This window comes from Melampsora larici-populina (assembly GCF_000204055.1).
Source record: "Melampsora larici-populina 98AG31 unplaced genomic scaffold MELLAscaffold_2, whole genome shotgun sequence".
Taxonomy (NCBI): domain Eukaryota; kingdom Fungi; phylum Basidiomycota; class Pucciniomycetes; order Pucciniales; family Melampsoraceae; genus Melampsora; species Melampsora laricis-populina.
The window spans coordinates 2,955,064-2,970,720 of record NW_006768766.1 but is presented as its reverse complement, the minus strand read 5'-3'; the positions used below and the strand labels follow the sequence as shown (position 1 = coordinate 2,970,720).

Sequence of the window (15,657 nt, the reverse complement as noted above, 5' to 3'; positions counted from 1 at the left end):
ATGAAAGATGAGAAGAGACAGATGACTTACAGAGTGATGAAGTGAAGAGTGTAGCAAGGAAAGATCGAGATCGAGATCGATCGAGCGAAAACGAGACAGTGAGGTAAAGAGGAAGTGAAGATGTATTATGGGATATGTAGTGTCTGTAGTGGTGTGAATTATGGGTTGTTACAGGTCAAAATTTTTGACTTTTGATTTTTGGATTGAGGAAGATGGTTATGAGATCAAACAACAATGATTGATTATCAAGCTGATGGAATCAAATGAAAAGGGTAGATGGATTAGTCATTGAAGATCAAATACACAGCCTCTATTCAATATTACACAGCACCACCATCTTAGAATTGATTAGCAATCATAAGATACTCTTTTAATATTAGAAATGAAGGTGGATAAGGCATTATATATGAAGATTGACCATAAGAAGATGAATCATTATTAGTAAAGTGTTTATAAAGGCTTGGAGACGAAAATATAAATGAGTTGAAGAAGTTCTAATAGCTGTTTGCCATTCAACAAATCACAAATTGATCATAAGAAGAGCTGGGCAGTAGCAATTAGTCATCTTTGCTGGGTAATTAAGGACTAGGCGCGGAATTGAGGTCGTCGTCGTGAAAGATGTGTCGTTAGTAGGCTTGTTTTAACCGAGTTTTCGAGCCATCTTTTCAAAAGTGGCTTATAAAGCGCTTTGAAATGTTGTTTAGGCAAAATAAACAATTCTTTATTGTCAAGCCTCACATAATTTCAATGAGGCTTGTGATCAATCAGACTTCTATTACGAGAATATGATGGAAATTGTTCTCTAATTCAGTTGCTGATTGATCAAGTCACAACAAGTTTGTGAGGTCCTAAAATTGGACCTCACGAATTTGTTGTGACTTGACCAATTTGTACACTAACATTTAGATTTCGGCACATTTGATAGTGCTTTAAGTTGTTCATCTGTTCCTCAACAATGATTTGCAGTGGTTTTTTGAGTCCAAATGAGAAATAAGGTCTATGGGTTTTGGAAGCACATCTATTACGGGAGGCAAGTGGATTTCTGTGAAATATATGGATCTGTTGTCCTTTCTTGCCTCCTCAATGATAATCAGTTATCAATCTATACATATCTATACTCTAAAACATTGGCTTAAGTTAATCTTGTGTGTTGGCCTTAGAGATATCAAGAAAGGAATCGGATGAGTTTGAGCAAAACTATTATGTACACTACTTAAAAGCTAACATGCCACAAGCTCAGCATTCACGGTTTTACTTGCATTGTAAACATTGTAAACATTGATGATGGTATTAGATAGGTCAGCGAGTGACATCCTTTTGCATGTCACTCGCGCTCTACATGGAGATTTGGCTGATCCTTGCCGATCACCGAGTCAAAATCTACTCTAGAACTGGAAAAGTTGGCAACAACGCACAACTTTCAGGCCGAAGTGCGCCTGGTCCTTAATGAGTAAAAGAATCACTTGTAGAAGATCTATTGATCACATTACATCATACTACATATTTGTACTAGCTAAAATGGCTCAAAATGGCGAATTTAGGAAGTGTAGAAGATCATTGACTCATTGCATCATAGCTGTTTACCAACTTTTTAGTCATCTTTTTGGTTTTTGAAAGCTGTTTACCATTATTAATTTGTAAAATCAGATATATAAGGCTTGGTCTTTGTCCTACTTTTGTATTTTTCTTTTTCTTCTTCATCTATGATAAAGTGTAGTAGTTTTTTATCATTATAAGAATCACTACACAGTCCTAGTTCACTTAAACTGCCCTTATTAATCAATAAGAGAATTTATTTTATTGGTCTTATAAGCTAAAGGCTTCATTTGGAATAACACTTTTGTGTTGAGTTGATTTCTCTGGTGCCTTATTATCAAGATACCTTTCTCTATAATCAAAGTCCTGGTTGTTTTTCTCTGTTATCAGGAGACTTTAACAACAAAGTCCAGTTTGTTAAAGATTCTCAGAAAGAGCAGTCACAGACACCTTCTGTAAAGTCATTATATTTACAGATTATCCTCTTTCAAAGCACTGTATAGCCCTTGTTGTGCTCTTAGTACCACAACGGCCAAGCCAGAACAAGAAGGCACTGATTGATTACCAGATTTTGATTTTGACTTTGCAGAGTTGATTGGACCGTATTTGAACATGAGGCAACACAGTGGGTTTAATTGGGTAGCACCATGACACTTGTGTACCTGTGTCAAACAAATCAAAAGAGAGTTAATGTGGGTTTTTTTAAATGATAATGTAAAAGAAAGAAAATACTCACTATATCACTTGCCCATATGTCAAATGATAAATGGGTCAAGTGTATTACCATAGTAGAATCATCTGGCTCAATATAACCCATGCATTCCCTGCCACCAATGTTGGTATGGCAATAGGAAATCATGAGCTTGTTGAGTTCAGCCTGAATGGCCTTTTTGACTCTGATGCTCTGCTCCAGAAGAAAGATAAGTGAAAGTAAAAAAAAGAAGATGAGATGATACTTACCAACATCTCAACCTCATGATGTTCACCAGTATCCAATGCATCTGGACGGTGGTGGGCAACAGATTGATTGAATTGTATGTTCTGTTCAGAAGGAACAAAAACAACTGTTAATATCAAATCATGAATGTGAAAAGACAAGAGAATGCCAACTTACTTTAGAGACAGTTTGAGCCTTTTTCTTTGGGTCCTCCATGATGAGACAGAATCTAACTTCCTTTCCCCTCTTGAGGAGTATCATCTTCTTCAAATCATCAAAAATTTTGTCTTTGGGGACGACTGGCACGGCAGTCTTGCTGAAGACTTCACCATTACAGACGTAACCCTTGAAAGTAAGGTTGCCCTTGTCTTCAGCAGTCCTGAGAAGGTCGCCGCAAGGTTGCTTGTTGAGGTTGCACGCCTTGAAAAGAGACTCCTTCAAATTGTTGAGAGTAAAACTGTGATGCTTTGAAAGGTATTTTGGTGACATGGTCCGCGTATGTTACAGGTACCCTGGAGTGTTTCTCGGCATCGGTAAGGTGATTGGGGCTAAAAATGTGATACCCTATGCTGGTTCAAGTGAGTGGCTTATACGCAGAGGCAACTACAAATAGGGATAAGAGGTTGAATTGGTCCACTAGGAGGTTGAATGGCGCCCAGAGTTGGATTTGGTGATTGGGTCAGATCCACATAAATATGTGGATCTGATGGCATGATTTTCAGTATATTATTGGTATTGAAGAGCAAGATAAAAGGAAAAAAACACCTCCAATAGCAGGGTCAAGTTGGGGTTTGAAGTCCTGATTTTCAAACAAAGGATCCCTATGATTGGAATCCAAATCACACTGTCCTCCCGCCATGATGCCCCATCCAGAAGGTGTAACTTGAGAGGCCATCGGAGTAGAGAAAGCTAAACCACCTGGAAAGACCTTGATATCCAAATCTAAAGTTGAATGTAAATCAACTTAAAGCCTCTGATAAAGGTTTGAAAGAAAAGAAACTACTGACCTGGATCAATCTTTAGATGGTTCTTACAGCGGAACTCACAGAGACCGGTATGCTTGTATGGATTGATATGGATGACTTCTGAGTCAAGATATTGGTGTTGACTGCCAAATCTGACCTCTTCCCAGTGGTGTCCGGGGCTAAAAACCGGAAATGAAGGTAATCAGCCTTTGTAGCCTTTGTACAATGCTGGGATCAAGAGATGAATCAAAAAGAGAACTTACATGTGGTAATGATATGGTGTCCCACCCCTGCCAAGCTTGGGACTGAAGCCTTCCGGTCCAGCTTGCCTGGCCTGTCTGTTTGCACTAGAAAGAAAGAACAAAAGGTGAATTGGATCTTGATCACAGCAGAAAAGAGACTGTACTTACATTTGCGCTGATCTTCTACTTTCTTTTACCTCAAGTTCCATTTGTTGTTTTGTAGATTGTCTCGGCATCTTGTCTTGCAATAGTTGATAATGATGTGGTGCTTTTGAATAGTTGAAAAGAATCTCAAATGAAGAATATCGAGTTTTGAAAAGGATTGAAAGATGAAGGATATCGAGTTTCAAAAAGGATCAAAAGTAGAAAGAATATCAAGTTTCAAAAAGGATCAAAAGGTGAAGGATATCGAGTTTCAAAAAGTATTGAAAGAAGGTAGAAAGGATTGAAAGGTGAAAGGATATTGAGAGTTGGAGAAGGGTTGAGGTTTAGAAGCAAGGTTGAGGGTTTTGGGCGGTGTTGACTCTAAAAAAATAAAATAAAATAAAATAAAATTGAGATTGGCCAAGCTAATCTCAAATGACTGTACCTTGCTGACTACCCTTCTTTTTGTTTCAATCTAGTCCTATTGAGTAAAAAACCCTCAAAATTGACTGTTTTTGTTGTTAAGTTCCCAGCCAGCCCCTTGTTTCTTTCCCTTTTTCTTCTTGATTTGTTTTAGTCTAGTCTAGATGTTGTTAGAGCCTAGTTCTAGCTGAAGATGATGTAATGAAAAAAACCAGAAAAAAATGCAAAATTTGGACTAAGATGTGCTGAGCTGAGAGTGACCCAAAAGAGTAAAAAATGAATAATAAAAAATGAAAAATAAAATCTACATAAAGGTCTCCAAAAAGACTCAAGTAAAATTTCTTTCCACAACAGTATCTACAAAGCATCCCCTGTGGAAGCATTCTTAGATCCAGCTTTGACTTTGATGATTGGTCCCCTCATCTCCATTAACAACCTCAGTCGTGATGAGCTAGGTGTGACTCCGATACAAAGCAGCTGACATGTCTGTTTGAATTTATCTTACTCTCATCATGGCTGTTGCTTGTTCTATCACAGCTTATATGGATGAATTGAACAGGGTGGTTGTAACTCAAGCTATCTATATAGTGGGTATTGGCACCTACATATTCATGCACACTCAATATGTCAAGAAAAGCAAGATATGGTTTTCAGAGGGCCCAGGATGTGTGGTTCACTTGTGAGTTTCACCTCCAACAAAGCTTTTGTGGGGCCTCACAGAAAATCTTAGTCAACAGCTTACCATAAACTATCTTAGGGCTGTGTATGGTACTCAAAGCTGTGTATACTTTGCTGTGTATAGTTTTTTTTTGCAGCTAGACACGGCCTGGAAACAGTAAGGACCAGGCGCGGAAGTGAGGTCGTCGTTGTGAAAGGAGTATTGTTAGTAGGCTTGTTTTAACCGGGTTTTCAAGCAATCTTTTCAAAAGTGGCTTATAAAGCACTTTCAAACGTTGTTCAAGCAAGATAAACAATTTTTATCGTTGAGCCTCACATGGTTTCAGTGAGGCTTGTGATCAAACATACTTCTGTTACAAGGAACTGATGTAAATCAGTTCTCTAATTCAGTTGCTCTTCGCTCCATTATTTGTGAGGTCCTAAAATTGGAGCTCACAAATGCGTTGCTATTTGATCTTTTTCGACTCTAAGAATATGGTTTCGGCACATTTGATAGTGATGCAACCTGTGCATCTTTCCCTTGAGGATGATTTACACAGGCTTTTTAAGCTCAAATGAGAAAGAAGCTCTATGGGTTTTGAAAGTACATCCATCACCGGAGGCAAGGGGAGTTCTGTGAAAGGTGTGCTTATGGAATATAAGGACATCTATAAGGATCTTTCATGCTTTCTTCCTTCCTTGGTGATAATTAGTTATGAAGCCATATCTATTTATAATCTGAAATATCTGCTTCAATCAAATTTCATGCGTAGGCTATTAACGACATCAATAAGTAGGGATCAGGATGATTAAAATATCACCATCAAGCTCAGCATTCACCAGTCTATCCATTGTACATCGCAAACATCAAGCATGGTTTTAGATAGGTCAGCAAGTGACATCCTTCTGCATGTCACTTGCGCTCTACATGGAGCTTTGGCTGATCCTTGCCGATCTCAAAGTCAAAATCTAGTCTTGAACTGGAAAAGTTAGCAACAACGCGCAGGTTTTGGGCCAAACTGCGCCTGGTCCTTAGTATGTCTCTTGTTTGGAGCTCAAAAATATGTACTTCTGATCCAGAAACATAGTTTTTCCTGGTTGTGTGTAGTTGTGAAAAAAGAAAAAGAAACTATACACGGTAAAGTATACACAGCTTGGAGTACCGTATTTTGTAGCCACTCTTTTGTTTCAGGGTTGATTCATTTTCAGCAGTACTCATGCGCTGGCATCGTGGAAGTTGAGCACCTGTCAAATCCAAAGCTCCAGAAACCTGCTTTTGTTTCCTTGCAATTCTTGTATATAGTCAAATCACCAAAGTGTACACTGTATTTTTTTGTTCTTGAATATTAGGAGTGTTCAAACCTGAAAAGTTGAGATTTGGAACGAGATTTGGAAGCAAAGATTTGGAACTATGATTCTTGTACAGATGAACGTTGATTCTTGTACAGATCTGTACAAGAATCATAGTTATGTACATATTGGAGTATGGATGTTCTTCGAGCTTTGAAGCTTTGTTCGCTTCAAAATAATAGGGGGGGCTCTCAAACCTGGGACTCCAAATTTGGAACACACCGTGCTGACGCTAGCATGTGGTTTTGTCCACTGCTGAGCTGCCGGAAATGCCAAACTCACGGCAACTGAAACACACAGCGGTGCTCAGCACACGCCTTTGGTTTTCAATCAAGTTCTCAGAGGATTTGGAGAACCATTTGATGGCCAGGCCAAAGAATGCCATCTTGGCGTAACATAGATTTACATTTCAAGTGGATCCCAACTTGAAGATTGCGCCAAGTTGGACCAGGGACTGTGCTGCCAAAGCAGCCGCTAAAATCGATTGGCCCCTATTGGCCCCCTCTGGTATGTCGGATGAGCTCTGGGTCATGATCAGCCAGGATGATCACAAATGTTTGAGTGTAGGGTGCTACATCAAGTGACTCGAACCATTTTCGAATAAGATAAAGTGACAAGCTCAGCGAGTTGGGTTGGGAAATGGCTAAGTCACAGGTCGGTAGTAGGCAACTAGAATTGCTCATGTGATGCTACAACACAAGAAGGGTTGGCTTGGTCACCGAGAGGCAAAGGCGTGTGCTGAGCACCGCTGTGTGTTTCAGTTGCCGTGAGTTTGGCATTTCCGGCAGCTCAGCAGTGGACAAAACCACATGCTAGCGTCAGCACGGTGTGTTCCAAATTTGGAGTCCCAGGTTTGAGAGCCCCCCCTATTATTTTGAAGCGAACAAAGCTTCAAAGCTCGAAGAACATCCATACTCCAATATGTACATAACTATGATTCTTGTACAGATCTGTACAAGAATCATAGTTCCAAATCTTTGCTTCCAAATCTCGTTCCAAATCTCAACTTTTCAGGTTTGAACACTCCTATTAGTCCAAAAGATGATTTGACATCATTTATGGTTCTCAAACCTGTGCAAGAAATGTGCAAGACCGACGTGCAAGATCCGTGCAAGGTTTCTTGCACCAATCTTGCGCATTAAATTTTTTGACGACCCCAGCTATTTTGTTCCAACTGGTACGAAAACCGCGCGAGACCGACGTGCAAGTTCGGTGCAAGTTCCGTGCAAGTTCGGTGCAAGTTCCGTGCAAGTTCTATTCATGTCTTGCACAGAAGTTGCTCGAAACTTGCACAAATTTTTGCATAGGTTTGAGAACCATAATTGTGTAGTGCAAGTAAAAGAGCCTCAATTGAAACAGCCATCTCATGAGCGGTATTGGTGAGATCTCGGAGTATGCAGTCAAGGTTGGGCCTGGTTGGGCACTTTTCTCCAAAGTCAGATCCCAAGGAGTCACAGGCCGTGCAATTTGAACTTTTCTTCCTTTCTTGAGTATGTGTCCTTTTGGCGGCCAAACCGGATACACGGTTCAAAAAAGTTTGAGTGGGAAAATCGAGTGATGTGCTGTGATGTGACGAGTTCGGACGCGCTTGACGGGTGAGTGGAGATCAATTTTCATTTGGTTTCGATCACGCGGGGAATCTCCAGAACCCACTCTTTCCAAATCGTTGAATGAGTGATATGAATCGTTTTACAAGCTCAGCAACATGAACTTATCATCAAACTCAATCATCAAATCCGATCTGGGTCCATTACTCGAAGACCTTCATCTGGGGCCTAATGCTAATCATCCACTGATTCGAAATGGACACGTACCCTTCAAAGAACACAAGCCTGAACCTTCAAACATACTCCTTGGGAATCAAGAACAGACTACTCTCGTTTCCTCAAAGCCTGTCAATGTTTCACTCCCGGACGAACTTATAGAAGCCATCTTAGAATTCGTCTTTGCTTTTGGTGTTGAAGATGCTACCCGAACACTCAAGAGTTGTAAGCTGGTATCACCTCAATTACAAAGAATCATCATTCCACGATTAGACGCCAGTCCAATGATCGATATGGGTTCAAGACGTGCTGCTCTCGATTTTCTATCACGCGTCTCTGATGAATTAGTCGATCATCAATTGGACCTAATGAACTTCAAACCAAACAAATCACCACCACCTGATAGTTTGATAGGTCGAATGCGAAAACTCATGTTTATTGGAGAAGCTGTCTGGCGACACCGTTCTTCAACCAAAGATCGTCACGAGTTTGTTGATCGACAAATCTTTCATGAGATCCTTAATCGGATTTGGTCCACTCGAATCCACACTTTAGTCTTTGTAGAATTACCATATACGAATCCATTTTTTCGAACCGTCGTTAATCGATATCCATCTACATTGACCACCGTGATTATGCTTACACCACTCTCACCTTTTCAGCTACTTTTCTTCTTACGTGAATTGCCCAGCTTAAGACAACTTTGTATTGGATCTCGAGATGACTCGCCTGGTGATCCTGCCGAACATCATACACTCTTCAGTCGAGATCAATTACCTTCTTCAAAGTTGATTTCCTTTGGAATTGCTGCTCGTGCATCTGAACGCTGGCTCAAGACTGGCTTACCTTGGCTTGAAAACATCTTGAACCTTATCGTAGTACCCTGTGTACTCACCATCAAGACTCTTCATTTAGAATTAGCAGATGATGGCGATCAACGACACTTACTCAATATCTTCTTTCCCCCTGTTCCCACTGCACAACCTCCGTTGAACGATCTTCCTGGTGACCCTAGTTCTTCAGACTCGAGCTCCAGATCGTCACCCACGCAACTGAGAACTCTCTACCTACGCGGAATATCTTCCTCACTGATGTCTCAAACCCTCCCTCAGTGTAAAGGGATCAAGCGTCTATGTCTGAGCTCAATCTATGGGACCGCTCTTCGATCATCTAAATACTCTCTAGACTTTCAAATTTTACCAGCTGATGCTTCTTCAGAGCCCGCCGAAGAGGTTTCCAGTCCATCAGAGTACGAACCACCACCACTTGGACTTTTACGAAGTTCTCATGGACCTGCAGATAACCCAGTGTGGACTTCGATTCCTGATAGTCTTGAGGAATTATCAATTGATGTGACTCGATTGTCTGGTCATGGACCTTGGAATGCTCGCTCTGCAGGAAAACTGGCTGGAACACTCGCAGAGCTCCTTGTTTCGAATCAATGTCCAAAGTTGATTCGGTTAGGATCATTTTTTGCTAATGAGGACTTTGTATACGGGATTCATGCGCTCCGTCACGGAAGGAAGCTTATACCTGAGGTTCAGCATTTGATTCAACTTGCAGAGGCAAAGGGAGTGTGTTTGGTGGCATCGTTATGGTCAGGTATGTTGATGAACTCTTGAAATTTGATCCTCACTCAATCTGATCAATTTCCGTTTTCTCAGAATCCTTTGTTCCTTCTGCTGGAGGTAATGGATGGTATGGGTCTTGAAAACCATGACAACAACTTAGTTAGAGTCTTTGAATACGGTTCCTTAGTCCAACAAAAGTAGATCAGGAAGATGTTCATAATTTCATATCGAAGTATACAACTATTGCATCATTTTCTCTTTCTCTTCATGATTCATCTCTCGACTCACCTGTAGTGTAATGTACTTCATTAATCCATATCTCATGTATCTTTAATATTCACATTGTATTTAGTTTACGTGTATTTTTTACATTATCTAGTATTACCTCATAAAACTCTCTCCCTGCTCGAGTTTGCGAAGAGAAAACTTACGAGGCCTTTAGAAACAAAAAACACGAGTACCAAGCTGAAGAGACAAACGAAGAAATGACAGTATGGCTTTTTATGTGGCCTCTATGGTTCTTTAACTGAATCTGTTTTCATCTTTGATTTACCCAGATTTCTTGGTATCAAATGCATACATTTCATTATGTCATCATCGTCAGAATCTCGCGCGTCCATCTGCCTTCGAAAGACTTTTAAGAGGTACCTCTCAAAATGGGCAGATCCCAATCATCTCTGTGTCTTTATCACTCAGGTCTTGTTCAGTTTTGCTCTTAAACTTGGCACGTTGAGTGATAACAAAACTGTCTCCATTCCAGATCCATTTACCATTCATCGTTGCACCAGACTGAGAATCCGATTTCTAAAGTCAAATTGAGTCCCAAGCTCACATAAGTTGAACATGATCTGCGTACAAGATCTAATAAACCAAAATGGCAGTAGCCATGTATAGATGAAAACACGTGACAAGAAGCGAATACGGAACTTCCTCATTCAACTTCGTAGAGCTATGAAAGTTTTGAGCTCGAAGGAAGAGCAAGTGATACAATATTTTTGTAGAATCTGTAGCTTTTGAAAAAAAGATCACGATAGACCTGAAAAAAAAATGCTGCTAATCTTTCTGAGTTTTGTTCAAAAGATTAAGAAAAAGGTTTGATTTTATTTATGCTCCAAGGTTAAGATGAACTAGTAGTCAAGATATCGCTAGGAAGAGTATCTGATACAGTTCGATCACGATTCACACAAGCTTTAAAGAACTTTTCATAAGCTCGATCAAGATCATCATTAACGATAATAACATCTGGAACGCCAGTCTATTCAGACAAAAAAGCCCGAAACCAAAAAGTTTCAGTTTCGATTCTTGATTAGTTTGAATTAGATGAATGTAGGAGGTACTCACCGAAGCATATTCGATTTCACTTTGAGCCATTCCTACACGAGCAGCTAAACTTTCAGGAGTTTCAGTTCCTCGAGCTGATAAACGCTCGGTTAGAGATCGAAGGGATGGAGGTGAGATGAAGATGATGAACGGTTTAAGATGTGGATGATTAGCTTTGATCAATTTGACACCCTACAAAAATATAAAAAGAAGTCAATGATGAGATTCGAAATAAGTTTGTTCTAGAAATCAAATTCTTATAAGAACTTACCTGAGCATCTATATCCAAAATACAACTCTTTCCTTCTTTAATAGCCACATCTGAAACTGCTTTAAGAGAAGTACCATAACTATCACGTATCCAAAATCAAGAGAAACAACATGAATTGAGATCATCATTATAGGAAGAAGAAGAAAAAGAAGATTAATCGAAATTAACATTTACCAATTCCCACTAAACTCAGCATGTTCAATAAATGCACCTTGAGAAATCAAACTTTGAAATTCATCACGTTCAACAAAATGATAAGCTATTCCATTCACTTCTCCAGGCCTTGGTTTACGGGTTGTATCTTTTCTAAGCAAGAAATCATAAGTTATAAAAAAAACCAAACATCAGTCTTAAGAAACCATGAAATGAATGAGTGAATGGATGGATGAATGACATACGAGAGACAGAGAAACCGAATTGAGACCATTGAGGAGTTGATTGCAGTCTTTTTAAAAGTGTTGATTTGCCTGTTCCTGATGGTCCAAACATTACGATGGGTGAAAGATTAGATTGAGTGGTGCTAGTCACAGTGGTGGTTGACATGATGCTGATTTGTTGTTTGATTTGAAGTGAAGTGGATTTGGAATTTGATCGACTTGCTAGTAACCTAAATCGAAACATCGAGATTCAAATTCGATATGTAATCCCGACCTGGACTTGCTATTTTGAGACTTTACACAACCTCAAGTCAAATTTTAAACAAATCCTCGATAACAAACCCATGAAGGAATCTTACACATTGGCTGAGAATGGGCTCTATGAGTTTCTGCTCAGTCTTAGATTTCAGAAGTTCTCGAATACAAGACATCCATCTTTGGGAACACTTTGAAGTGTGTGTATTGATAGTGGTTTGCAAAATAAAATGAAGGATCAGCGGGTGAAATGATGTCATCTCTTCAAGACCCTCAACAAACTTCTCCTCACAATCATCATAAAATCTCAAACCAATCATCTCAATCAAACACCAAACTTGAAATTGAATGCCTTCCAATCGAGGTACTATCTATGATCATGACTTTCTTGAACAATGCCTCTAAAGCCTTTCTTCAAAGCATGGTCAATCAAGCAACTACTCAAGTTACCTTTAGTTTCCAAGAATGGGTCTAAAACCCTCACACCTATTTCATTCCATACGATTTATTTAAACAAACCAGACAATCTATGTACATATATTCTTTAATCAGAGACTGAAAAATTTTGTTCCATGATCCAAGTTGGATCAGACATGCACTTTTTGTGCAGCAATCCCACTCAATTCTGGCGCATCATCATGATCAATGTAGATCTTTCAGCTGGAATCAAGAATATTCATGTGCTCGGTTTAATTTGATTTCTCAACATGTTGTGTGTAATGCATTGCAAAGGTTGCAAAAGAGCAAAGTGTTTCTTACCCATCCAAATATCGCTAAGGATTCTTGTGTGTTCTAAGAAACAGTTGCCCGATATTAAAGTTATGAACAAGATTTTCACATCAAATGGGACACAATTTTGAACCAACTATGTCTCCAAATGTCGTTGCATGGTATGACCAAGACCGGCGAACGTTTTACAATTGTACTCACCTCCAGGAATACCCCCAGAGATACCCCAGTGAAGAGACTCGATACCATGCTAACAGTGTGCGACATGATGAAGTGATTGAGTGGTTGAGAAACTGACCAAAACACTTCAAACTGCATCAGAGGTTGTCCTGCTTTTCTGCAACTCAATGGCAGACTCTAGACTGTTCAATTGGTACCGAACGTTCAATACCCGAATGATACTTTCCAGTGCGGTCGAAAAGCCTGTCTCGGCCGCTTTCAGTGACGGAGGCGGAAAGGCAGCAAATTGATGAATGGGATGAATCGGTGCCGGATGTGAAGGTTTAGTTGAAACTGGCTGCATGGAATCGTCGTCGTTCTGCTGGCTAGGCTCTGGAGATGTTGTGATACCATTAGCGTCATCGGTCGTGTTATCTTTTTCAAGTTGAGTAGCCTTTCTGCGCCGGAGTAATCCTTGAGACTTTTGATCGACATCCAATGTTCCAGCCTTGAGATCAGAAGGCGAGGTAGACGCTTGTTCAGCAATCACTTGTTCATCCAAGTCGGGAGGCGCAGGTATGTAATTATTCAGACTGAAGGTGTCATGAACATCTCCGTCAGATGGTACCGAAGGAGCGTCGTTCGACCCTGAAGAGTTTAAACACCTTTTCTTTCATCAGAAGTGAAAATGCTTGTATGCAACGCGCCTGGATGTCGAAAAAGCTCGCAAGAGACTCACGCCCTCTTGACGGCAGCCTTTGGAGTCAGATCGTAGCTGTTCTTGCCAACTCTATTGGGTCCAAGGGCTACCTTGGCCCTAGCCAGGTCAAAGAATGCCTGTGAAGTGCGAAGAGGTACAAGTTAGTTGGACGTCAAATCAAGATTGTAACGAGGATGCCAATTGACCTTTTTAAGATGAGTTTCTACAGTTTGGTACTCAGCCATGTAGAGATCAAGAGTATCCAAATGTTTTACCAGTAAACCGTCAAGTGTTTCCATCGAAGTACTGGAGTCAGACATGGGCTTTGATCGAAGGGGGTTTGCAAGAAAACGACTTTAATGATGAGCCAGTTGTTTCCTTTCAACGTTTTGAAGTTTGTGGTGTCTAAAACTCGGAGCGATAAAACTGGCTAAAACTGGTTAGGTAGGACTTAAGATGAGCTTAGTAGTTAGCTCATCCAATTTTTTGACTTCGACCTTAAATTTGTTGACTTCATCTCATCATCTTCACGCACCATCAACTTTTTCAAGAAGTCTTTTCAACGTCAACGTTGCGCAATGCAGTCACTCGTGCGGATATTCTCTATCAATCGACAATGCCTCTCTACCCGTCCAACTTTGCTCGCACACATCGGACTAGAGCGAACACATTATTCTACCTTGGCGGAATCATCAGCTACAAGACAAAGCATTGCGATCAATGAATTTGAAGAAGAAGTTGAAAAAGAACTTGCCAAATTACCTGTCAAGCGAGCAGAAGAAGCTAGGCGGCAGATCCGTAATGAGCGAAGGGCTGAGCGAAGCGGAGTGAGCATTCGAGGCTCACTTACCGTTCACATTTAGGGTTCTCTGCTGATTTGATTTCGTTCCTCACTTAGCAAAGCCTGAGCAGACAAAACCCTTTAATCAGTCCGTTTATGCGTCCATCCTTCGATCTCGTATAGTGATATTCAACCCACAAAACTGATATCACCCACCACCTAGTTCCCTATATCGCACCTTACGAAGGACCTACCCCAGATTCCTCTAAAGGCCTCTGGACACATCTACGTGTAGGATGGCGTAAGAACATGTTAAAGGAAGCTTGGGGGCAGTGGCTTGGTTCAAGACAATCGTAAGTAACTTTTTGGATCCAAGCCCTTTGTTGAACAGCTTGATATTGATAATACTTCTGGTATCAGGCGAAGGAGTGTGGACTCTGTCATGTCGGCTTCTAACCGATCGTGGCTGGCTGATTTCATGACCCAAGCCGATGAATCGGTTTTTCTATATCATAAAACCCTTGCATCGTAAGCAACTACAACGTTCAAATTGAATTACACGCGAATTTTATTGACACCGTCTTGTTGTCGAAAATTCTCTTTGTCTCACTCAGCGGTGAATTCGAAGACTCCCGTATAGAAAGATGTATCCACCCTAACATGATCGAAAGTTTAAAACAGAAACGCAATAAGTTATTGGAAACTTTTAGTCCTAGTCATTCAATCTCATGGAAATTGCACTCAAATATAACTACGGAGGCGAACGGGAAAGGAAAGAATCCACCTAAAGAGACAGAGATGGAGATCGTGACCATGCGAGCTGCTCCGTTTGACAAGGGTGGAACTGTAGTACAGATCGCAGTAAGGTTTCGAACATATCAAAGTCTAGAAGTTAGAGATGAATGTGGATTATTAGTGTCTGGGTCTCATGAGAGTCCACAACTCGTCATGGAGGTTAGTCACAACCCATACAGGCAACTTTCTTTCAAGCATAGACTGATGACTTTGTTTTTCTGCATTAGTATTTTGTGTTTCAGAAAAGGATGAGTATGGTGAATCAACCTTTCCTTTTATTTCAACAGGTCTACGAAGATCAAAAACCCGCTTGTCTTCCTGTATGAGTGTAGAATACATAAATACATGTATATTGTGGCAAGGAAACTAGCTAAAATTTCTTGGTCGAAATACCCATGTGGAATCTCAAAATCACTTTGCTCATTGCATAGCTTGACAAAGATTCGCAGGAAGCCTTACATTGTGTTCTGTGGAAAATGTAACACTCTGCCCTCCGGACATGTATAGCTAAAAGCGTGCCTTGGAAAACCAAAAGCTTACAGTCGCCCCCCTCAGTACGAGCTATGTACGCGTCAACACTTCATGTTTTATCACATGGGATGTATCCCTTCAGAGAATCTTTGCCTTTGGTCATCCTCTTAATTACCTTTTTGCACAACACACTCCTTCATGTGTTACGAGT

At 40.4% G+C, this 15,657-nt stretch overlaps 4 protein-coding genes across 4 annotated transcripts; 2 read left to right on the top strand and 2 right to left on the bottom strand.

Annotated features, from left to right (window-relative positions):
• Positions 1 to 7,854: 7,854 nt before the first annotated feature.
• Positions 7,855 to 10,027, top strand: MELLADRAFT_76559 (uncharacterized protein; the record flags this gene model as incomplete). Its single annotated transcript, XM_007404552.1, has 2 exons — positions 7,855 to 9,619; positions 9,682 to 10,027. The coding sequence occupies 2 exons, from the start codon at positions 7,960 to 7,962 to the stop codon at positions 9,726 to 9,728; spliced, it is 1,707 nt and encodes a 568-aa protein (XP_007404614.1).
• A 678-nt stretch (positions 10,028 to 10,705) lies between these two features.
• On the bottom strand, positions 10,706 to 11,722 carry MELLADRAFT_51507 (uncharacterized protein; the record flags this gene model as incomplete). The annotated part of the gene is made up of 5 exons (XM_007404383.1): positions 10,706 to 10,843; positions 10,930 to 11,100; positions 11,180 to 11,258; positions 11,354 to 11,480; positions 11,578 to 11,722. The coding sequence occupies 5 exons, from the start codon at positions 11,720 to 11,722 to the stop codon at positions 10,706 to 10,708; spliced, it is 660 nt and encodes a 219-aa protein (XP_007404445.1).
• Positions 11,723 to 12,847: 1,125 nt separating this feature from the next.
• On the bottom strand, positions 12,848 to 13,719 carry MELLADRAFT_59253 (uncharacterized protein; the record flags this gene model as incomplete). Its single annotated transcript, XM_007404382.1, has 3 exons — positions 12,848 to 13,364; positions 13,439 to 13,536; positions 13,606 to 13,719. The coding sequence occupies 3 exons, from the start codon at positions 13,717 to 13,719 to the stop codon at positions 12,848 to 12,850; spliced, it is 729 nt and encodes a 242-aa protein (XP_007404444.1).
• A 208-nt stretch (positions 13,720 to 13,927) lies between these two features.
• On the top strand, positions 13,928 to 15,402 carry MELLADRAFT_73983 (uncharacterized protein; the record flags this gene model as incomplete). Its single annotated transcript, XM_007404553.1, has 6 exons — positions 13,928 to 14,226; positions 14,298 to 14,328; positions 14,404 to 14,533; positions 14,601 to 14,708; positions 14,795 to 15,134; positions 15,203 to 15,402. The coding sequence occupies 6 exons, from the start codon at positions 13,978 to 13,980 to the stop codon at positions 15,299 to 15,301; spliced, it is 957 nt and encodes a 318-aa protein (XP_007404615.1).
• Between the last annotated feature and the right edge of the window lie 255 nt (positions 15,403 to 15,657).